The sequence below is a fragment of the Prosopis cineraria genome, unplaced genomic scaffold (genome assembly GCF_029017545.1).
Source record: "Prosopis cineraria cultivar Desert tree isolate PC_DT_omini unplaced genomic scaffold, ASM2901754v1 PC1, whole genome shotgun sequence".
In the NCBI taxonomy this organism is placed as follows: domain Eukaryota; kingdom Viridiplantae; phylum Streptophyta; class Magnoliopsida; order Fabales; family Fabaceae; genus Prosopis; species Prosopis cineraria.
The window spans coordinates 40,646,208-40,669,973 of NW_026555332.1; the positions used below are offsets into that span (position 1 = coordinate 40,646,208).

General features: G+C 34.0%; 3 protein-coding genes across 7 annotated transcripts; 1 reads left to right on the forward strand and 2 right to left on the reverse strand.

The window, feature by feature from the left end:
* Positions 1–608: 608 nt before the first annotated feature.
* On the reverse strand, positions 609–1,923 carry LOC129292997 (transcription repressor OFP8). The gene has a single exon (XM_054930771.1). It carries the CDS (start codon positions 1,819–1,821, stop codon positions 913–915), a length of 909 nt encoding a protein of 302 aa, XP_054786746.1. The 5' UTR covers positions 1,822–1,923; the 3' UTR covers positions 609–912.
* Positions 1,924–7,258: 5,335 nt separating this feature from the next.
* LOC129289414 (probable polyol transporter 6) lies at positions 7,259–9,222 on the reverse strand. Its single transcript, XM_054926183.1, has 2 exons — positions 8,927–9,222; positions 7,259–8,851 (listed from the first exon to the last, which is right to left on the reverse strand). The coding sequence occupies exons 1-2, from the start codon at positions 9,159–9,161 to the stop codon at positions 7,524–7,526; spliced, it is 1,563 nt and encodes a 520-aa protein (XP_054782158.1). The 5' UTR covers positions 9,162–9,222; the 3' UTR covers positions 7,259–7,523.
* Positions 9,223–15,999: 6,777 nt separating this feature from the next.
* LOC129293939 (probable chlorophyll(ide) b reductase NYC1, chloroplastic) lies at positions 16,000–21,266 on the forward strand. Of its 5 annotated transcripts, none has more exons than XR_008589300.1 (11): positions 16,000–16,555; positions 17,567–17,645; positions 17,753–17,888; positions 18,312–18,386; positions 18,509–18,704; positions 19,155–19,223; positions 19,374–19,513; positions 19,661–19,783; positions 20,027–20,236; positions 20,557–20,829; positions 20,942–21,266. XR_008589300.1 is itself a non-coding variant. In XM_054932190.1 (10 exons), the coding sequence occupies exons 1-10, from the start codon at positions 16,181–16,183 to the stop codon at positions 20,702–20,704; spliced, it is 1,551 nt and encodes a 516-aa protein (XP_054788165.1). In that variant the 5' UTR covers positions 16,000–16,180; the 3' UTR covers positions 20,705–21,266. The 5 variants fall into 5 exon arrangements, 3 of the variants coding, with proteins under 3 accessions (XP_054788165.1, XP_054788286.1, XP_054788095.1); XR_008589273.1 differs by having other exon boundaries at positions 16,004–16,555; positions 20,027–20,219; XM_054932190.1 differs by having other exon boundaries at positions 20,557–21,266.
* Positions 21,267–23,766: the final 2,500 nt, after the last annotated feature.

The following is a 23,766-nucleotide window of genomic DNA, read 5'->3' on the forward strand; positions in this document are numbered from 1 at the left end:
GTCAACTTTTCACCAGCTTCTGGATTCCATGTTCTTGGTTAAATAATTTCCTATAATTTGACCTTTGGCCGCGATAGAGTAACAGTTTCCTAATAGACCAAATATATATATTTATCTTTTCCGGCTCAGAACTTTAAATAATAACTTAATCACACGAAGATCTCACTTTTCTTGAGCACAAACGCACAAAAAAGAAAGAAACGGAACTCGTCACTCAATTCATATCGTCCTTTTGCTCGAGATGAGTATGTAATATTGCAGCTCCTGAGGTAACCAACAACTTTCAAATTTTCAATGGAGAAGAAAGCAACTTTTCTTTGGTGGGGGCTTCAGAAAACGAGTGAACCTTTTTGTATTCTTTTGGAGGAAAACAAATTCAAGAGGTCCAGCATAAACCAGCGCAAGAGAGTGAGACAACTTTTATTTTTTTCAAACTCCGGCTTCAAATCAAACAAAAGCTTCCCATCCCATCACCATCTTTTTCTCCTTTTAGGCCCGGAAGTCCAACGCAGAGGGCCTTGTTTGCCATTTCAGTCCAGCGATCTTTTCAACGGAGGATAAAATTTAAAAAAGTCTGGTAGACAACTTTCTCATAACATCAAAATGCATAACAAAACAATGAAACATCTCTATTTTAGGTCTTTTCGTTGATTTTACTACCACCTTTGCGGATACAGTTCTTTGTCAGTTTATCTGAATATATGAAGAAATATCGCGACGGGGAGCACAACAACAACAAAGAAGAAAATCCCACGAGTAGAAGATTCAGCTCCAGACAAGACAAAAAGAAAATATAACTTAAAGTAACTTAGATTGAATGGGAAATGGAGTATCATAAACGCGAACTAAGTTAAGTTAGAGCTAGACTATTTTCCATGGAAACAAACACAGATAACAGATCATTCTTGAGTCTTAAAACCAGTCAGAGAACAGGGCTTCCCAAATCTCAGTGAAAACCTCTACAATAATCTTATGATGATTATGCGAATTGAGGGACAGGAAACACTGCAGGAGATTCTCCAAATCCTCGGGCGCAAATATCTGTTTCTCAACTATCATTTCCACCATGGACGTCCTGAAATCATTGTAAGGGTCACTGGACTGCTTCACTACGGCGAAGGTATCCTTCACTCTTCCCTTCAATGGCATCACGCCCATTTCAGAACTTAGGCTCTCCGGACCCACTCGGTCACCGTCCTCCTTCTTTTTCTGGCAAGACCGATGACGCCGGCGGCGAGAACGGGAGGAATCCGAAGAGAGGCTTCTAGAAGAGAAAAGCGTGTCGGTCTCATCCTCTCCTTCGCTGTCGTCGTCATCGTCGTTGCTGTACCACCAATATCCTCCTATAGTCCCGTCCTGAGCGCAAGAGTTGAATGGGAACATATCCGAGGGCTTTCTTTTCTTACGGGTACCTTTCTTCTTCTTCTTCTTCTTAATCTTCTCGTTCCTCCCTGAATGTCTCAATTTCTCACAATAACCAAACTCGTCCTCGTATACTGGATTCAGAGGCGTGATTGGCGAAGCCGGGGGACAAGACCTCCCTCCGTGATTGCCCCGGCGGAACGGCGATGACGGCCACTCAGAAACTTTCTTTCTGGGAAGCGAAGAATCAATAGTTTCAGAGGTTTCCAAGGCTTTGGGTCCGCATATGGAAGGAAAGGGACGGGGTTTAGGAGACGATGGGTCGATAGGGTGAAAGCCACGGTGGTCGTGGTGGGGAAAGACAGCTTTTTCAGTGACATCGGAGAAGTTGCGGGCGCGGCAAGAGGCGAAAGAGGATCGGAACATGCGAGAGATTCGCATCTTGAGACGGGTTTCCATTAGAGGAAAAGGAAAGTAATGGGAAGGAAGAAAGGCGCAGAGAGAGAGTATAAGAGAATGTGGAGGTGGAGAGCTGCGATGGGTAAAAAGAAAGGAAGTGGGAGAGAGGGATAAATGCATGGGAAACCGAAAGTGGAAGTCGTATATATAATCATATTCAAATCTTCTGAAACCGACTTTATGCTCGTTTTCTCGTCCTCTTCCCCGTCCTCATTGACTTATTATTCATTATTAGCTTTAAAAGTTGCCCCTTTGTAGGTTTTAAGCACAAGCTCCACGCTAATCTTTCTCCTCATTAAGTTCACTATTGAGCCCTCCAAATCCAACTATTTTAAAATGGTTCACTGCCATATTTATCTCTTTTAATTGAATTACAGACTATTATTTTTGGTCAAAAAAAATTACAGACTATTATTGAATCACTTTACTAATCAAGCTTTTTTTAAAATAATTAATTAATCACACTTAATTTGGTTGAATTTGAATTTTATTTGATTAATATAATAATCATTAGCATGAATAAATAGATTATTGAAAAGGTATAAAGATAAAAGAAAGCATAAAAACTGTACCCACTTATCCTGCTTTTATTTATAAATTATTTTTTAACATATTTTATTGAAATCAATAAAAACTTTAAAATGTAATGTCTAAAATTATTTAATAAGTTAACTCCCATTAGATAGACATACTTTTATCACACCGATATTTTAATGGGGATTAAAAAAAACTTTATATAAAATGTTAATAATATGTCTTATAAATAAGAATAACAAAATCATTCTCTCTCTCAAATAAACAGGACTGGAGATGGAGAACAGTGGATAAAACTTATAATTTGGAAGCTTTCTCATAATGTAGGTTTTAACTTTGCGGTGGAACCGTACTAGAAAAAGTGTGATAAAACTTGCGGGACAAGAACGCCAGAACAAGAGGCTTACAAAAGAAGAGCCATGCTCACTTGGCCGCCAAGTTTGGAAGATTCAAGTTCAGAGACAGAAGTAGTAATAAACTAGTAATTATGAAACTAGAAAGATATCGGCTGAAAGTGCTGGGATTAATGATAACCCTTTCACTTTCCACGCAATGGGAATAAAGGAATTATATAATAAATTAAAGTAAGTGTTGGTAGTCCCAGAGGAAACAACCAAATAGTGGATGCATAGAGTGTACGTTGGGGACCGGTAGGGGATGATGATCATTTAACAAGTGAGTATAATGGAAGAAGTTGCAGGCGCTTGATGGTGTTTGAAATTCAAACGGTACGTGCGTGCCTGCGTGCTATGCTCTGTTATATAAAAAGGGATCCGACTCCACCATATCTGATATCCCCAAGTAGCGATAACAGTGCCAAAACAAAAGCTTCCTGCATTGCTATAGCCTTTTTGCAAGAATCTTCACCTAATGCTCCTTTTCTTCTACATCAATCTCCTATCAAATGAATTTCACATGTGTTCGTTTAATTTATTCCACACTTATCGTGAGTTTACATTTCATTGTCATAATCTTTCTTGGAATACATTATATTCATACAAATAGAAAAGGTTTTTTCTTTTTTTTTAGTGATTAAAATTATTTTTCATATTTATTTCTATAGGCAATGTTATTTAAGAGAGTATAAAAAATCTATTTTCTATGTCAAGGCTAAAACAGATGTAGAAATGCATCAATTTTTTTTTTTTTAAATAACATGTTACTTTTTACATTAGTTATGTAGCTCAACTGATTTTTGCTGCTGTTAAAGTCATAACCAATGTAGAAAGTCTTTATTTTTTTTAATATTGTATCTATTTTTTCAATTACACATCATTGCACACAAAAAAATGCTACAGCTAAATAGTACAACTCATTTACAATTGCCAACACAAATCATAATTTAGTTTAGTTATCCAAAACTAACAATTATTTAACATGATTCACATAAAAAAATTACAATAATTAAAATTCTCAGAATCAACTATCAACATTATCAACAAAGATATTCAAAACTTATTTAAATTAATAAATTTATTAAATTATCTATAACTATCTATAAAACTACACTTTTTACATAGGGTGAAGCAATCATGTAAAAAGTGTTTTTTACACAATCTGCGGAGGCATCTGATGTATAAAATCTAATGGTTAAGTGCAAATATTACAAAACTGCCACCATTTAAATTTTCTACATCATTTGCATTTCAATCAATATATAAAGTCTCTTGTAAAATTCATAATTTATACTAGCATTTATCTATATAAGATATTCAAACCTCACTCTTTTATATCAACATCAACAAACGGATAACAAGAGTAAAGAATATTGCATCTTAATTTAAAACTTTAAAACTTAAGTTTATAAGTCCTTTCACTTTATTATATTATTTTTTAAACTCAATTTTATCTTATGTGATAATTTTTACAACAACTCAAGTTCACTCACTCTTAAACATGATTAAATCACAATATTCATAACTTATGAACAACATACAGAGGTTGTTATAAATTTCACATTTTATATATAAATAATGATATTGATATATTGACTCTTTTATTCGTAATAACAATTATGATCATTCAAGAACTCCATATTTTACTTTTTAGAATGAGAAAGAATATAATTGAAACAGGTATTGATCAAAATTAATCTTGACCACACTATTGATAATATTTTTGTTACAGAATTATATATCCACTCATTAGACTAGTAATTAATATATATTTTTGTGACAAAAGTTATCTTCGTATAAAATTAATTTAAAATTGTTTTATGTCTCATGAATTAATATATATATATATATCCTAAATATACAAAATTTTAATTATTAAGTTATCGTACATTTTGATATGAAAGCTCAACATAGAAAGACTTGCAAAGCTATATGTGATGGTCAAATATTTGACAGTCACATCCCATAATAAAATTATTGATAGGAGTTGCTATTTTTTTTTTTTTTACAAATACGTGAATTTACATGTTTGTATTTTGGAACCGAAAAAAAAAAAGTCACGTTTCAAGTAGAAGACACAAATAAAGACATAATCCTATAATTTCATCATGACTGCATTATAATTATAAATAAAAAAAGTATTTAAGCTTTTCATTAAAAAAATATTTAAACTACCCTCATATCTCACAAGTTTGGATCTCTCTCTCTCTCTCTCTCTCTCAATACATATTCTCAGCAATCATGGAAAAAGAGGGAGGAGGGAAAGAGAAGAATTGCGCTTGTTCCTTGATTTTCTTCATTACATTACATTATGGTCAAATTGTAAATTGCATTACGAATGACAAGTAATACTATTGATATATCTATATATGAAATTGTACGCTTTCTCATAACCTCCGTGTATATTCCTTTCAAATAGACTTTAAAGTAGAGTACAACTGACTAATTTTATGCATGCGTGGAAGGGTACATAAATAACGGATATACCATACCTATATATTTTGATCACCCTAACTAGATCTAAGTCTAAGGCACTATGAACTGTGTAATCTATAGTTTCTATAACTAATTGTTGGACAGCGACCCTTCACCCAACAATTTGAATCAAATTGGTAGTTACTTCCCATTTCGTGTTTCTCAATATTTCAATTATTGCTTCCCCTTAATCAAAAATACCAATTAAGTTCAATAACCAACAAAACCTAAAATCTATATATATCTCTCTCAATGGTTTGATTTGGACGCCTTCCTTCCTTTCAAGATAGAGAGGGCTAGGGAAGAGGACGAGGGTCTCCCAATATATTTCTCCGTTCACGGAGGTGAATTAAGAAAGCGAGCAAAAAAGTTGATTGTGACTGTTTCGCGCACACAGAAAGAGAGAGAGATAAAGAGATTTAAAAAAATGGTTTTGATTTCGAGATGTGAGCGAGAGGGATATACTAGAGTGGACGACAACGTTAATGTTGTCACCTTTTAAATGTTGCCATCTAAATGGATACTACACAGAGAGCTTCATTTGTCCGCATGCTCGTGACTTCCTCAACTCGTCCGGTGGCTACAAGACAATACTTGAGGCTCTCAGTCTTTGGCCTCACCGTCATGTTGAATCTTTTTTTGCGTACTACTCACTAGTCAGTTGTACTTCTCGTCATCTCCAAAACCATTAACATATACACTCTATAATTAAGTATAAACATTAATACTAAGATATGTATTTTGTATGACTTTGGAAACATCAAGTCGCGGTGTTCCTCACTTTCTCTCTCTAAATACGGCATCTTTCAAGTCTTGGAAGCTTCCAAGCGAAAAACGACACGCGAAAGAGAGCAGATCTTGCCCTTTACCTAAAATACCAACCATGTAATAACAGACAGTTTGAGATAGTTTCAGCCAGCTTTTCAAGACCAAGCTCCATGACAAGAAGAAAACCATTGCCCTTTCCATGGATTTGTTCCTCTGGAAAATCTCAGACCTCCCTTTTTTTTTCCTAATATATTTTCTCTCTGGCTTGTCGATGACGACAAGGATTGGTGGTGTTTGACATTTGGATCATGACGTATGGTCCTTGTGATTGTTATTATATTCATCTCGTTTAAGATTTTATAAGCTTGTCCTTTGCATGGGCTATATACCATATATGTACAAGAGATTAGGTCACAAATTCAAATGCTTAACGTTAACATTCAAGCTGGGAAGATTACAGTCACAGTAGGAGACAAGCTGCATTGAAACAAACTGACTCTGTGACTTTGAGCTTCTGGACAAGGATAGTTCATGAAACGGTTGTCATAATATTTGAAGTTGGAGTTAAAACAAGCAAGCTTGGCAAGAAGGGGTATCAAACACCAGTGAAGATGGTACAAACTGGTAAATATCCCAACAGAAGCAAGAAAATCAATATTTTGACGAGCTACACAACGTAAAAGTAACTGAGCACTGCTTTAGATTGTAATGTCAAACTGTGCGTGTGTGGGGCATGTGAGATTTGGGTAGCAGAACGCCTAATTTTACCTAGGATTTTCACCACCCGTGAACCCAAAGGTGTACGCTGCCTTCATCTTCTTACATATTAAAGTGACAGAGAAACAAACAAGTCATGTTTTGCTCCTAACACTTGCGTATGGCCAGTGGAATTCTGATTCAATTTTTTCGTATAAAGTTGTCGAGTTGAGGGTCAGGTTATGATTTCGATCGGCACGGGATGTATGCGTATAGGAACTTTGCTCATCAGCACCGTACATCAGAATCCACTGGCGCACCAAAACTTTTGGTAAATGATGTATGTGTTTAATTCATCTCAAATTTTATCAGAATATATTAAGCAAACTTACAGTTTAATAATTACATGCACTTAATCAGAATTCAGAAATATATAATATATATCGCTGGAGAGGAAGGCTATACTATATACTCTACACACTTAAAATCCCTATATCAAGATATTGCATAAGTGGGGGGAAAACATTACTCGTATGTTGCAATTCGTGAAATCTTTTATTCCACGAAAATGAAAGGGAAAATCTGTACGTTATCCGTACACTTGAAGAATTACAAGAGTTGTCCAAAGAATACCACCACGAGCAATCATCACGCTTACAACTTGATTATATATATTGAATGTAATAATAGAAACTGCCATTATTTTTTCCCTCTTTACTTATCCACATTGAACACCACTTTTGTATCTTTTTTTCTGTGGCTATCTCCACTTTGGTGTGTGTGCAGGGCTGTAGAGGCTGAGTTTTATTTCAAGGCACAGACGCGAAGTAATTCTCATCGAGCCTCGTCATCTTTAAACAGAGCTTCAATTTCCTCTAAGCTCTTACCTTTGGTCTCTGGCAGAAAGAAATAGAAGAAAATCGTAGCAAGTACCGTTATCCCACCAAGAGCCAAAAACATGCCCCCGAATGTTATTTCCTCAGATATGCTGAGAAATGTCATGGACACCACCCCGCTCACCAGCCGATTCACTGAAACAGCCAAGCCCGAGCCTTGGGCCCTTAACCTCAATGGGAATAGCTCTGATGAGTACACCCATGTTATTGGCCCAAGCCCAATAGAGAAGAAGGAGACCGCGCAGCACAGAGCAACCACACATAATGCAATGGCCCATCCAGGCTTGCTATCACAGTGTTCTAGAAGTTTAGAGCCCAGGCCCAGCCCAAACAGAGAGACTGCCATGCCAAATGAGCCCAATAGCAACATGGGCCTCCTCCCGACCCGGTCCAAGAACAGGGCAGACAACAAAGCAAAGCAAGTCTTGGCGATTCCCATGATAATTGTAACACCAACAAGCTGCTTCTCAGAGTGAATCCCAGCCTCCTTGAACACTTGTGGAGTATAATAAACCACAGCATCATTCCCAGAAGCCTGCATGAAGAAGTTGACCCCAATTGCAGCAACAAAAACTCGGAATACAGCTCGAGAAGGTCTCACAAACATGGCTTTCCGAGCCTCTAGTCCATGCTCTGTCCCCGAACAATTTGCTTTTGCAGCTTCCGATATCTCTGCAAGTCTCATTTCAGCTTCTTCTTTTGTCTCTGACGTTCTTAACAGAACATCCTTGGCTTCCCGAAATCTTCCCTTCAGGACCAGCCAGCGAGGTGACTCCGGCATTGCAAGCACACCAAATGCCACTGCAATTGCAGGCAAGGCTGCTAGACCAAGCATCAGTCTCCAGCTGATGTCATGAGAGAGACCTGATAGGGCATAGTTGGAGATGTAACCCAGAAGGATCCCAATACTGACGAAGACTTCTGGGAGGGATGTGAGGAAACCTCGAGACAAAGAAGGCGAGAGCTCGGCTACGTACACTGGGGCGATCATGAGGGAGTATCCAACTCCAATGCCTGCAACTACACGTCCTGCCATGAGGAATGTGAATGAAGGTGCCATCCCCATCAAGAGTGAACCTATCAGAAATGTTGATGCTGCTAGGATTATGGTGTAACGCCTCCCTATAGTGTCTGAGGTCTTGCCGGAGGCCAGAGATCCGATCAATGAACACACGTTCAGGCAACCCACTAGGATTTCTACTTGCGTTGATGTTATTCTCAGATTTTCCTTTATGAACAACACAGCACCACTCATCACCCCAATATCTGTACGAGACAAAAACGAAATCAAAGTTGATTTTGCTTGTACTTGAACTGATCGATTTCAATGAAATTACTCACCGTATCCCAAGAGAACGGAGTTGGTAGAAGCCAAAATAGCACAAGCAAGAGCGTATATATTGAGACGAGGATTGTCTTTATGGTATCCAGCTGCAGAATCGTCTTCTTCCACCCATGATGATCCTTCTCCTTTTCTCTGATACTTCAGATTAGTGTTTGCAGCGTAAGAATCCGAAGCAGGAAGTGGTTGGTAATAGTGGTGCTTGCCCTGTTCTGGATCAGGGCTGTCCTCCATCTCTGAAAGAGGAAATGCAGAAAAACGAAAGGGGCCGTTTCCAAAACTGGACAGAACCTGAACTCGATGGTCAATATATGAAATGTGATATACTCTGTTCAATCCCATTTATGAGCGACTTCCAACCCATTTCACGGAAATAAAAAACTTTAAATTTTATTAATTTTATTTAAAAATTTAATAAGTTTTCAATTAAACTTATTAAACAGACATATTTTAAAAATAAAATATCTTATTATTTAATAGGATAACATAATATTTCGGTAACAGAAAAGATCGGATTACATAATATAGACACAAAACAAAGATTCACTGTCCTATAAGAGGAATAACTAAATATCCATTTCTTTTACGTACAACAACAAAATACTACTACATGAAAGCCTATCTTCTTATTCTCTGGAGAAGACCAATTAAAGACAATTATAATTGGTAAAATAATGATTTAAAAATCCTTCATGTTGGCCCATCTTATGGATATTTCTCTTTAATAATTGGTCCAGGCTGCGCATTATACAGCTTTAAGACCCGCATGGTCACAGGATTCAGGGTCATTTCAGGTATAGTAATTTGCTATGATTTGCATCTTTGACATTAGTAATACAATACAAATATAAAAATAGGCTAAGATGACACACGACACGTAATTTTATATTATATCGTAATTAAAATATACAAACCGAGCATGAGTTGATCCAAAATCACACGTTTAAACGAGACGGTTGGGAAAAGCTGCGATCACATGATCCAAATAATTAAGTGGTCTCGTCAAAGCGTTTTCTTTGTCTCTAAACGTGTCAGACACCCAAAACATCACGTGCACAGTTTTTTGAAAGAAGCTTTGATATTTTCTGGTCGGTAATCATCCAAGGGGAAGCTTTCAGGAAGATATTGGGGTGTGAACACTATAGATTCCTCTGTATTATATCACAGAAATACTAATTCAACCAAAGCAAGCCTTGTCAGCCAAGTAATGAACTAGGCTAAATACAACCAGCTAGGGAGTCTAGAGGTTATATGGGTTTGTTTTATTAGAGATGAAACACGTCGTACGTAGTTAACTCACCATGTTCAGGAACAATGGATCATGAAGAGTTGGCCCACTTCGTCCATACAACAACTGGAATTTCTTCTCTCTCAGAACTCAGAAGCTTATGTTATGGGGATTCACTGGACCACGATATAAGGCTTGACAAGGTGTGACCAGATTGGAGCGTACTCGTCCCGTTTCAAAATATAAACATTTTTTATATCTAATTTTATTTTGAAATGTATATAAACAATTTAGCATATATATTTTTAAAATTTTATCTCTTACATTTATTAACTTAAATATTTGTATAAATGTATGTGAGCATATATAGATTTGAACATTGTTGAGCACTAGTCTCTTTCGCCTTGTTGGGAAGAAAAGTTTCTGATATCTGATTTTATTAGTCAATTGAGGTAAAGAAATCCACAATTCCATACACAGCAACAAATTGATTGACAATGTTGTGTAGTAGGTTGGGTATTAATAAGCCCAAGATTGGCGTTGATCTTCAGTAACATAATTCAAGAACAAGATCGAATTTACGAAAGCAAGGATAAAACAAACAATTAGCATTTTTTTAGCAAAGAACAACTAGCATGTTAATGGCCAGAAGTTCCTGTTCAGATCAGCCCTTTCAATTGTGGAAGTTCCATCCTAATTAAATTCTATATCGGAGGCAACATATTATAATGAACCAACTGTGGACCAATATAATTTTTAGGGAAAATAATAATTAGGAATCTTATAAGAATATCAATAACAATTACAGATCTTAAATTATTAAATTTGTAATAATAGATTATAATCCTTACTTGTAATAAATTATCTTATATTGATTGGTTTGATATTTATATTAGACTTTAATAAATTCTCAACTAATGCTAGAAGGATTTTCAACTATCTTTTGTTAATTTCTCAACTAAAAAAATTATAAGTGATTAACTTGCGATTTATAACTAACTCTTATAAATTTTTAATTAATATTGTAAATAATCTCAAGTATATTTAAAAGATTTCTCAAACTATTTACCTATATATTGATAGCAAAAAAATGATAAGTGATTAACTCACGATTTACAACTGACTTTCGTAAATTTATAACTAACGTTATAAATAATTTCAAATATATTTACTTAATTTTTTATTGACTGATAGTAAACAATAGATTTATCTATATATTGATAATAAAAAATTAAAATTTATTATTGACTCTTGTAAATTTTCAACCGATATTATAAATAATCTTAAATATATTTAATAAATTTTTCAATTTATTATTTACAAGTTTTTTAATTACAAGTAATAAAGGTAAAGGTGATGATTTATTATTGATATTTTAATAATTTAAAATTTATAATTGTTATTAATGTTTTGTTAAAATTCCTAATTCCAAATTGTCACTTTTCTTATATAAAAATATATGGTTTCTCGAAGCCTCTAGCTATTGATGAACAGCCTTCTAGCGAGTCTCTCTCTCACAGTATAATATTATTACGTTTCTTTTTGCAGGCAATGTTATATCATCATGTTGTCCCGTTGATTCACATACACTTGATCTACTAGTATAAATTCTCATTTAATTTTCATGTACATCGAGTACTGATTCGTTGCCGGTAAAAAATTCGTAAAAAGAAATTCCAGCCTGGCCAGTAACATCGATAGGCATACTTAGTTCATTTTTCTTAATCACATAAATGAACTGGCCCATTATATGTTATTCCTTTCAAATTATAATATAAAATATATTTTAAAAACCTTACTTCATTTAAATATAAAGTATTGAATTATTTTTATGTTTGTTTTTTTAGCTATACTCGTACTTCGTTTATTTTTTTAAAAAAATTATGTATTAAAATTTTAACTATAATTATCAAGACTTTTTATGTGGAGTATTTAATAAGGATACAATTAAATTAAAGAGATGTGAATATCTTTTAAAATTTAAAATTTTAATTAATATTATTTATAAATTATGAATTAGTTAATTATAATTTATGTTGTGTTTTGGACGGAGTATATTGATATTGAAACCACAACAAAACTCTGCGCGTAAAATTGGAAAACTCTGCATTGAGAAATCACTGTTAACGGAGAGTCAATCGCTAGGAGACTATAAATATTAAATACTAAAAAGGGGAAAGTACAGAAAAGTTTCATGCATAAAAATTAATTACAAATAAATTTCTTAAAAGTGGGTTATTGCTAACCGGTTTTATATGAAGAATTTGTGTAAAATTAAAGAACACGTTAAATAAGTTGTAAATTTCTTATGATTTGACTCACAAATGTTAGAAGAAGACTTGTAAATCACCATAGAATTAATGAACATTTTTTAAACATGTTTTCTTCTTATATTTGTAAATCAAACGGAAAAATTTCACAATTTATGCTTTTTTTTTGCACAAATTATTCATGAGACCCATTAACAATTAACTGTAAAATAACAATTATTTTAAAATAAAGCTCAAGCTTCAACCAATAAATGTGGTCAAATTGCTAAAGATTTGTTTAATAATTGACAAATTTATGGGATCAAATTATATTATTGATGTCACTACCTTGTTGATGGGTGATTCATAAATATTTTTTTCAATAAAATATTTTATTGATAATCAATTTTTAACAACTATCATTTTGATTATTAATTATTTAACTATCATATTATCTATATATAAAAGTAAAACTATAAACTTGTGTCTGAAGACCTCATATGTCCTTTAAGCTTTTTTTGTTTTTTGTTTTTTTGCTTTTTTTCATTAAAAAATAATTAAATTATTTTTCTCCCATATACCTATCCAAATGATGTCATGGGTCAGCTACAATTTTATGATTTATTGTTTATTTTAGAAATAAACAAAATTACCTCTCTCTCAAATATCTCTCCACTATTCCAACTTAATGTCAAGATTATAAGAATTAAAACAATAATAATCTAACTAAAAATTAATATTCAAATCCAATTTTATAATTAAAAAACCCACCTTCTCATACGTCTCTCCATTATCCCAACTCAATTTCAAGATTATAATAACTAAAATGATAATAGTCTAACCAAAAATTATTAACCACATTCAATTTTATAATTAAAAATAATAAGAAAACTTTTGATTTAAAAAATTTATATATAAAAATAGAATTGCAAGCCATCTTATAAGCTTGACATGCATCCAATTTATAAAATGCTATGATTTTGGAGAGCCACATGAAATTTTAGTTATGTTATATAAAATAATCGAACTTATATATATTAATTTTAAATTTCTTTATATTTCTCCTCATTTTTACATTCTGCAATCTATTCACTGTCATAACTTTCCAAGTGCTATTTAAATTTAATATTCATATTTTTTAAATATAAAAAGTCTCCACCATGAAAAATCATTAAAAGAAAAAAAAAATCAAACATTATATATTTCCCAAACTTAAAATTTCTCTTGATTTTTAGATTCCATAATCTATTCACTTTAATCATAACTTCCCAACTATTATTTAAACTTAATATTTTTAAATATAAGAAAAGTCTCCATCATGAAAAATCTTTAAAGTATTAAAAAATTCAAACATTATAACTCCTCCCACTCGAAAAATTTTCCACTACTATAACTCCCACTATTTGTTAACTTCATCATACTATCGTATCCTTCCAACTTCTCATTCCCAATTTTAAAATTCAATTTAAAAAATTAAAAAAAATTTAATTTTCATACCTTCCACACCCAACTCAAATATGGATTTCAAGCTATCTTTACTTTTAGTTTTAATATAACTATCATTATACTGCTCATGCCTTCCTTTTTTTTTTTTAAAGCTAACTCACTTTTTAATAGAAAACACGGAAATCAAAGGCTAATTGTTTTGTATCATCCTTCCCATGCTTGCTCTCCCTACTTAGTGTGATTGCAAAGAGAGGGAGTCTCTTCATTTTTTTCCCTCCATTTCTCCAATCCCTACCCTTCATTAATTTTGAAATTTAAAAAAATTATTTAATAAAATGACTTGAATGGTGAAAATTGGGGAACTGGAGGGGGAAAAATGGAGAGACCCCTCTCCTAATTGCAATCTCTAAAGGAATAAGATTAACAAGATGAAAGCCTTGAAGCACAGGTAGCCCCTCCTTGGTCATATAGTCAGCAATTTGATTTTCATCCTTTGCTCTCTATGATTTAACAAGTCAATTATTGCTTTGTAAGTTTTTTAACACCCATATCAACAACTTGATTTAGTGGTGAATGTTTTTGCATGAAGAGGGTGAGAGAATAATGGAAAAGAAAAATTTTTTGACATGCAGATAAAGTGAACAAGTTGTTGATGTTGGGAAGTTTTGGAGATAAAATATTCATGTTCTTCTCATGATGTCCATTCTTAGTGACATGATTAATGCATATGGAGACCCAAATATCATTTTGACATATCATGATGTAAATAAGGTTTGCTTCCTTAATGAAATATATTCATTTTGTGCCATATTCTTAAGTATCCCCCAATATATGCTTATTGTGAGAGTAGTTTGATATTGCTATTCAATTTTTTTCTACAATATGCTTTAAGGCTTTTATATGCTGCAATAAGGCTATTGCAAAAGAAATTGTTGGGCAAGAATTGTAGAAAGACAAATTCTATGAGCGAAGATTGAATACCTACAGAAAAGCAAATTCTTTGACACTCAAGCAACATGCTCTTCAACAACTTACCAAGTTTGTTTTCCTTAATATAGTTGATGCTAACTGATCAATTCAAGATGCTTTGAGAGAAAATGTTTCATCTCATTAAGTCTTTTCCATCAAAAGCGAAGTCAATTTGTTTGATGAAAATCATTGTTGCCTTGACATTGATTTTAACTCTTCTTAGATAGTGGCTCAAATAAGGAGAGCGTAATGCTAAAAAGAAGATGAAACATGAGATGATGGATAGAATGATAAGTAAATTCTTAACATGTTGAAAAACAAAATCTATACAGATGTATTTTATAATTTTATTATATATTTAAAATATAAGAATTTGTCAATTAAGGAGGTATTATTTTTAGAACACATCAGTTCTTATTTTGATCGTTGGTAACAACAATAGAGATTGAATTAATTGAGATAAAAAATAAGTCACACTAATTATTGAATGAGACATTAAACTTTGTTGCATGACTTTTGTTATGATGTATTGTGATATTATTAAATTTCATGTTTTGTAGTATCTTTATATTTAATTTATGGGTTACTTATTTTTTTTATGAACAATCATTTTAATTTAATAACAACTCATTTTGAAATTTAAATAAATCTCATTATTTATTTAAACTATTTAAAAAATTTTCACATCCCATGCATTGCACAGGCTGGCGAGACCCACTTGGGATCAGAATCTTCAGAAATTTGCCAATAAGTCTGAACATTACAGCTGCTGATTTGCGGAAAACCGAAAACATAACTGATTATTAATAATGGTTCATAGCACAGCAACGTACGAGTTATGACCCTCTGCCACTGCCCTTTTCATCTGTGATGCTTCAGACAACAAAATTTAGAAGATTTTGATCCACTTGCCTCAAATATTTGGTGCAAAACTCAAACCAATCTAATAATCTAATTACGTGGAAAAGATAGGGGCGAAGGCGTGGCGAGTTCAACAGTCTCCTCACTCTTCAGTAACAAACAAATAAACGGCTCCAAAAAAACATAAAAAATGGGGCAACTGACCCACACTTGCCCAAAAGTGAGGTGGACACCTACCTGCATTGCCACGTGTCATCAATTTCTGTGAGGTTGTTACGGCGTGTGGTCATCACAATCTTCCCTCTCTCCTTCGTTGCTCTTGTAGATCTCCCGCGAATCTGTACGCACACGACACACATGATATTTTCGGCCACAAGATTACAAAAACTGAACTTCGATGATCAATCATCAATAAATCAGTAACTTAACCAGTTGCTTAACTTACCAATTTGTGTCCACATATCCCTGAATTTCGTGTTTTCCATCTTCCAATCCTAGCCATGACCACAGTGGTGAAGCTGCACGTTTGCCCAGAAAACCTGGATTATCTTTGCTTCAAAGGTCACTATAGTAGGAGGTCGCTCAGACGAGATTTTTGCTGGTCCAGTCCGCGGAGAATACTTGGTGGCCGTAACGGGCTTTGTTGGAAACGATGCGGGGCTCTCAAGTCCGAGGATGGAGGGCATTTGGAGGAGAAAAAGTTGGAAAGTGAAGAAGAAGATCAAATTCTGAAGAAGAATGAGGTAAACTTGAATAGGGAAAAAGGGTTCTGGGTTTCAATGAAGTGTATCACGTTGAATACTTTCATGGCGAAGTCTAAATCGGACGATGAATATCGGCAAGCAGTGGTGAAGGTGGAGGAGGTGCTATCCTCGGTAAGTTGTTTCAAGTGATTATTATTATTCTGTAGTTTTCTTCCATACGTGGCCTTATCGGAAGTAAAGCTTCTGGATATTACCTATGCCCCTCGATCACCAGGTGATTTTGCTCTTAGACGATTGAAATTTAAAATTTTATTAGAGCTTTTCCTTATCCTTGCCAGCATACACTTTTAAGTTGAAATAATTCTTTGAAAAAAAATTGACATAATTTTGACGGGCGTCAATAACCTCCTTGACTAAGTATTTCCAAGAATTCTGGACTCTAGTCTTCAAGATTCATGGCTCTCCGTAATTCTTAGTTAAAATTAATTGAGCCCTATAGTTAGCCCGTGGTTTGTATCTTAAAGCTTCTGAGTTAAATGGTGGGTGGTAAAAATTGAAGCTTTCCTTGAATTAAAAGAAAATTTGGCTTCGTTAGTTGACTGGATTGAAATTTAAAATAAAAGGGAAAAGAAAAGAAAAAGAAAAAGAAAAGACATGGTTCTTTGTGGTTCTTTGTCATTGTCTTTGATTTGATTCGTTAAGTGGTTCTTTGTTTTCAAAGACTAAAAAAATAAAACCAACAGAGAAGCAAAAGCTAGCTGAGTTCAAGAAGAACAATTATGCTGGTGATTTCTTTCTCTTTAAGTCAAGTTGGATTTAAAACTAGATGTTATGGCATTAAAGATGAGTAGAGCACTTGATCAAACAATTTCATTATGCATTAATTCAGTTGTTTGTGGATTGAGTGCTTCAATAAGGCCTCTGTGAACCACCAATTTCGGTTCACTTCTTTTAACATGACATTAGCTATAAGAAAGCAGATGTTTTTATAGACTTTTTATTGTTACTGAATTATATCATTTCGCATGTCCTTAAATTTTCTTTTTCATTACTTTGGTAGAGGGACAACTATAATAAGTTTTTTTGCGGACACCGGACAGATGGATCCCAGCTGCAGCATTTATATTTTCTTGGTTTGTTTTAAATATTGCTTTTGACGGTATTTTTCTCTATGAGAAACAGGTTGCCCTTCAATTTGGAAGATATATTGTAACAATGACGAGCACGGGGGTAATCCTTATAATTGGATTTTTGATGTCAGGTTGGTATATACCTGTCTTTCAACCGAGATGTGTTTGCAAATCTTTTTGCTCTAATATGCATTGCTATCCCATACCAAATGTTAAATTATCTGCAAATTTTGCGAAGGTGGTGATAGCCAGATGGATGGACTGATATGGTATAGCTGGCTTGGAGGAATAATCATAGGAACAATGATAGGTGCTAACATGGTGTTGGAGGAACATTGTCGTGCTGGTCCTCGTAATGTTATCATAACCGGGAGGTATACTCGCTTCATCTGTGAAAGTTTATCTTGATCATTTTCTATGATGGAATTCCATCTCTTTTTGCATGTTGACTATGAGTTATATCATCTTAGAATCATTGATTTTGTGGATTGTTCTTTTTCCTTTTTCTGAATTCTGTGCCATGTTCCATGCAAGTCTCATTTCTTAAATTAACAGCAAAGTGATTCAGCTGAAGAAAACAAATATGTTTGTTATTAGTATGCCTATACAATATTATGCATATCATAAGCGGCTCAAACTGGAAGATGTATCTATCACTCTAAGATATTATGTCATTATGTGGGCTCTTCACATATGGCTCTGCAAATTTGAGGTTATGTGCTTACATTATGAACTTATTAAAAATTGACATCTGTTTTTATGACATTATTTCTGCATCTCCATAATGGTCTGTGCAGTACAAGGGGATTGGGTAAAGCACTTGCACAGGAATTCCTTCTATCTGGAGATCGAGTGGTTGTTACCTCTCGCAGGTGGTGTCCTTGACCACGAGACCTTATTTAGTTTAATTGAGATTGAAATTTGGAGTATCGTTTGTTTGTAATCTACATAATACTCACATCAATGCTTCCACTTTCATTTTCAATGAAAGCAGCCCTGAATCTGTGCAAGCAACTATAAAAGAGCTAGAGGAAAGCCTGAAGGAAGGCATTGCATCTGCAGTAGGCTCATCTCTGACAAAGCTGTCTCATGCAAAAGTAGTAGGCATTGCCTGTGATGTTTGCGAGCCTCATGATGTGCAGAGATTGGCAAACTTCGCTGTCAGTGAGCTTGGATGTATTGACATTTGGGTGAGTATCGCAGCCATTCTGGCTAAGACACGAAGCTGACAATATTTAGTGTTTGAATTTGTATTGTGTTGTTCTCAATCATAAGTTGGTGTTATTTATTTACATCACAACACTGCTCTCCGACATTTTTTTGGTACATATGAACTGAACGTAATATTGTGATCCTGTAGTTTTTGTTCAGACTCTGAATTGTTAGATTTGTTTTCATTTGTTTTGTATAGGATTTACATGTTAATATCATTGATAACAATGTGAAATCATGGGTAGCAGTATTCACTATGAGACGATGAATGGAAATGCAAATTTTCTCTTCTAAGAATTTTGTAACTTTCAGGGGCTGTTAAGATATCCATTATTGAAGACATTAAAAATCCAAAGATTCCATATAATGAGCAGAATGTAGTATCTATTTATGTTCCGTATCTTTTACTGTCTTATATTTGAACTCAGATAAACAATGCTGGCGCAAACAAAGGTTTCAGACCACTGCTTCAATTCAGTGATGAAGATATTAGACAGGTATATGTTATTTAGTAGTTCGTTTGTTTTAAAATTAAATATTCATGACTTTGATTGCCAGTTGAGAGGTTCAAGTCTTGTACGCAAATTCACTTATAATAGTTGACTTCATCTTACAGTATCTGTTTCTTCCATCTGGTTTGCCTGTAGATTGTTTCAACAAATCTGGTTGGATCTATAATTTGTACGCGAGAAGCCATTCGTGTAATGATAAACCAACTCAAGGGGGGCCACATATTTAATATGGATGGTGCTGGTTCTGGAGGTTCCAGCACCCCTTTGACAGCTGTGTGAGTTTTTTCCTTGGTACTTTGTTTCTTCTCCTTTTGGAGGATGCTAATGGTTTCCAAACGATGTTTTTATACTCGTGTTTACTCATGTCATGATGATGCTCACAAGTCACAATGACATTTTGTTTCTTAATATTTAACATGTAGTTACGGTTCCACAAAGTGTGGCCTAAGGCAGCTTCAAGGATCACTGTTGAAGGAATGCAAAAGATCTAAAGTAGGAGTGCATTCAGCATCCCCTGGCATGGTACTTACGGATTTGCTATTGAGGTACTTTTCAATTTAAACCTGTTTCTGTTTCTGATATGGTTTTCTTATTGATGCTGATGGATCACGTTCCTGAGTGAGTTAATTCAGAAAGTTCCAAAGTCCATTTTATTTTCCCTTCCATTACACCAACATTTTCTGTTACATCCATACCTAACTAGTGAAATAGTTGTGTGCCTCGTATGTTACATTGAATTCCCTCTTTCTCTAAAACTATTCTAAAACAATATGATGGCTTCTGTACAGTGGCTCAACTGTACAAAACAGACAAATGTTTAACATCATTTGCGAGCTTCCTGAAACTGTTGCTAGAACTCTAGTTCCTCGGATGCGGGTTGTCAAGGGAACAGGCAGGGCTGTCAATTACTTGACCCCTCCTAGAATCTTATTTGCTTTAATCACTGCCTGGTTACGACGAGGCCGTTGGTTTGATGATCAGGTAAAAAGTTCATTTGGGTATGTCATCTTAATTCATCATTTTGCAAATACTTACAAGTCACAACATAGCCTTGCTCCTAAAATTGCATTAAGCAAGCCCACTTCTGTGGGACTCATGAGGGTTTCTGTACGTCACATCCTCATTCTCCTTCACTGTCCTCTTTTCCCTTGAGGTGGCACTTTTGGCTTGTACTTAGATGATTGCTAGTTTAGGTATTCAAAAATTACATTTCAATTACCATTAAAAAAAGAACATACATTTCATTTTTCAGTAGATATGGATTGGAGTTGTTGAATAGAAATGTCAAGCAAGAACTTAGCATCTATATGTATTTCAGGGGAGAGCCTTGTATGCAGCTGAGGCAGATCGACTCCGAAACTGGGCTGAAAACCGAACCCGTTTTTCAATCACTGACGCGATGGAAATGTACACTGAGAACACCTGGGTATCAGTCTTCTCGCTTTCTGTTGTCTGTGCCTTCATAATTCTTTCCAGCACAAGCAGCAACTTGCCCGGAACTTGATATCTTGACGATATTATGATAGTGCATTTGCTTTTAGTCGGTAGGCAAATTCATGTCTGAAATCATCAATACAACAGAAAGAAGCAGGTGGACCTTTTATCCCACCATATCCGTACAGCATGCTTCCTATAATGAGCTCACACACTTTGCTTTGTATGTATCACTCTCAAGTGTGTTGTTTTGGTCTCTCTGTACATAGTATACTGCAAATGCAATGAAGCATTCCGCAATCAGACGCAATTTGACCATTTTCGTATTTGGGAAGGAGATCTTCTAACAGTTAACTTATTGGGCCCAGAAAATGATGATGATGATGATGATGATGATGATGATGATGATGATGATGATCAAACCAGATGAGTATTTGTAACTATTTGAAACTAGCTTAGATGACATGAAGATTGGATAAGGTATAGTTAGTGGTATAGGGTTTAAACATTCTTGATACATGAAAAAGATGATGATTGCTTCTTTGCATAAACTTCTGTGGAGCAATAGTTTGAGACGTTGAACATTGTTTGGTAGACAGGTATGTTTTTTAGGAGTAGGTGTTACCAAAACACGGGGGTAAGAAATAAATAATACAAGTTGATTATCCTTCTGCATGACAATCAATAAGAACAATAAAATAATGAATTGTCCATCAAGATTGGGGCTGGAAGTCAAAGGACGAGACAAATTCATCTCACCGTATTGTGTGGGTGGTGGACTTTTGCGGCCACACAAATGGCAACGGAGTTTTTTATTTTTTAATTATTATTATTGTAAAATTATGATAAAACTGTGCAAAAAGATTAAGATCTAGTTATATATAAAATTATAAAGTTTGAAAATATTAAAAATTGTAATGTCAAAGGTGACATGAGGTGATTAGTGGGTTAAGAAATTAGCATATCTATTTTTTTTCCCTATAAATGTGATTAAAAAAATAACATTGAATTTTGGAATAACATGCCATACACATTACTCGTAGTGGAAAATGGAACCATTTAAGAAATGATATTTACATTTTGGACCTTTTTCATTGGAGTTTTTTGTATCATTACAATCAGACAGCAGATGAAGAGGTGTTTGTTAGCCCAAAAACAAAAGGCAAACTTTCCTAATAATAGTATAATTCACTTCATGTTTTATTTGAAGTTAAACTCAACCGCGTTCGCGTTTATTAAAAATTTGGTAGTTATATTCTTCAAATTAGTTAAAAAACATGTAACTTTTTAATTTTGTCCTTCTTTGCAATTAGTAACTATAATAAATTACTCTCAAAGAATTCAAACGATAATAAATAAATAAATAAGAGATAACATTGAAAAAAAATAATTATTCTGACTTTGTCTTGAATTAAGAATAATAAATTTCTTTTTTTTTCTAAAATTTGCTTTATGATAAAGGTGGAAGAGACTACCATACATTTTTAATTAATATTAAATAGTTAAAAATGTCTTATATTTTCTTTGACCCAAAAAAATGTCTTATATTTTATTTCCAAGCCGAGCAAGTATAATTGTTTCCCCGATCCATGTGACTCTTACGTTATTTTCCACTTTCCAAAGACGGGCTTCACACTTCTCAGCGAAGGAAGAAGCAGAGGTGCCCACAACCAGAGCTCTATCTAAAACAAAATAAAATAAAAAGAAGGCCCCATTTAGTAGAAAGGTCACCCGAATGTTACGCCACTTGTTTCGAGCGGACGAGGCAATATATAATTCAACATCCATGTGAGCCCGTTTACCAAACAATATTGCCGTCTCAATCTTTAATCAAGAGATTCAATATCGTCTCCATTTCGACCAATAATTGACACTGTTAAATCTGAATTAGCTTGTACCTATCAAAAAATAAACCAATCAACCTGATGAAGGAGGGTATTGGTTGAAGCGTTTCTTCCTTTCATTGGTTGTTCTTTACTTGTTTTGTGCTTTTATTTTGACAGCAGCAGGGGATCCAAACCAACATCCTTTAACCCAAAGACAAAAATCTCATGTGCTCAACAGTTTCAATCTCAACATTACATATATCACATACAAGTCTACTTGCACATTTAAAAAAAAAAACAAATCATCTTTAGTAGCAAGAGAATTATTAACAATTCTCCAAATAAAATGATTTACCTTTGGCAACATTTTTATCTTCCAAATCCCATCCCAAAACTTTTTCGAGACGATACAAACCCACCAACATTCAAAACATCTTGAAACCTCACTGTTAAATTCAAGAATCATTATTTTTAAGGGTCAAAATGAATGCTATATTAGTGAGAATAATATTTTGAAGTACAAAATTTAAAATGTTATTTGTACAATAATTTAGAGTTTAGAATATTTATTAATCCTCTTTTTTTAGAGTGAGAATAAATATCTACGACATGGGTCAAACTTTATGCTGAATGTGATTTTTTTTAAAAAAAAAAAGTAGATTAATGAAGAATATACTGGTAATAATTCTTCGAGTCTTATCATTCTTGAAAATCCTTGAGGAAAAAACGTGTGAGACAATAATAGAATATATTACAACTCTCCATATTCCGAAGTGACACAAGGGTTTATCCTCATCAGTGAACTTGCATACATGAGAGAATTATAAACACTGACCAAATAATAAAGTTAGTTATTCATAATGACTTCTATTTTAATTCTTAAATTATTGCTAAGGACCTTGGGTTCTTCTCATGTACGTGTGTGCTGTGACCAAAAATGCTTTTCATTGTTTAAGTATGTTTTAAGACCCCAGCGACCAATTGAATTGGTTGAACCACCGCCTGAATGCAAAAGCAGTTTACTCTGACTCATTAGCTCATTTTGGATAACTTCGATATAACAGGGATCAACCTGAAATACAAAACAATCGGACTGTTTTTTCCTTTTTTACTTTTACTTTGATAATAAAATTTTTATTTGATTTAAAAATATTAATGTCAACTTGCCTCTAAGTTATTATAATAAAATTTTAAGTGCATAATTTGTTTATTAGCATTTTATGAATGAAAGCATAGAGAAAATTGAAAACTTGCGTGTTTTAAAAGGA

Excerpts from the sequence above, each read along its gene's own strand:
- LOC129292997 (XM_054930771.1), bottom strand. The coding sequence starts at position 1,821 with ATGGAAACCCGTCTCAAGATGCGAATCTCTCGCATGTTCCGATCCTCT.
- LOC129293939 (XM_054932120.1), top strand. The coding sequence starts at position 16,181 with ATGACCACAGTGGTGAAGCTGCACGTTTGCCCAGAAAACCTGGATTAT. Across the intron at positions 19,514-19,660 it reads AGCACCCCTTTGACAGCTGT|TTACGGTTCCACAAAGTGTG; the intron begins GTGAGTTTTTTC and ends TTTAACATGTAG. Across the intron at positions 19,784-20,026 it reads CTTACGGATTTGCTATTGAG|TGGCTCAACTGTACAAAACA; the intron begins GTACTTTTCAAT and ends GCTTCTGTACAG.
- LOC129289414 (XM_054926183.1), bottom strand. The coding sequence starts at position 9,161 with ATGGAGGACAGCCCTGATCCAGAACAGGGCAAGCACCACTATTACCAA. Across the intron at positions 8,852-8,926 it reads CTCCGTTCTCTTGGGATACG|ATATTGGGGTGATGAGTGGT; the intron begins GTGAGTAATTTC and ends TGTCTCGTACAG.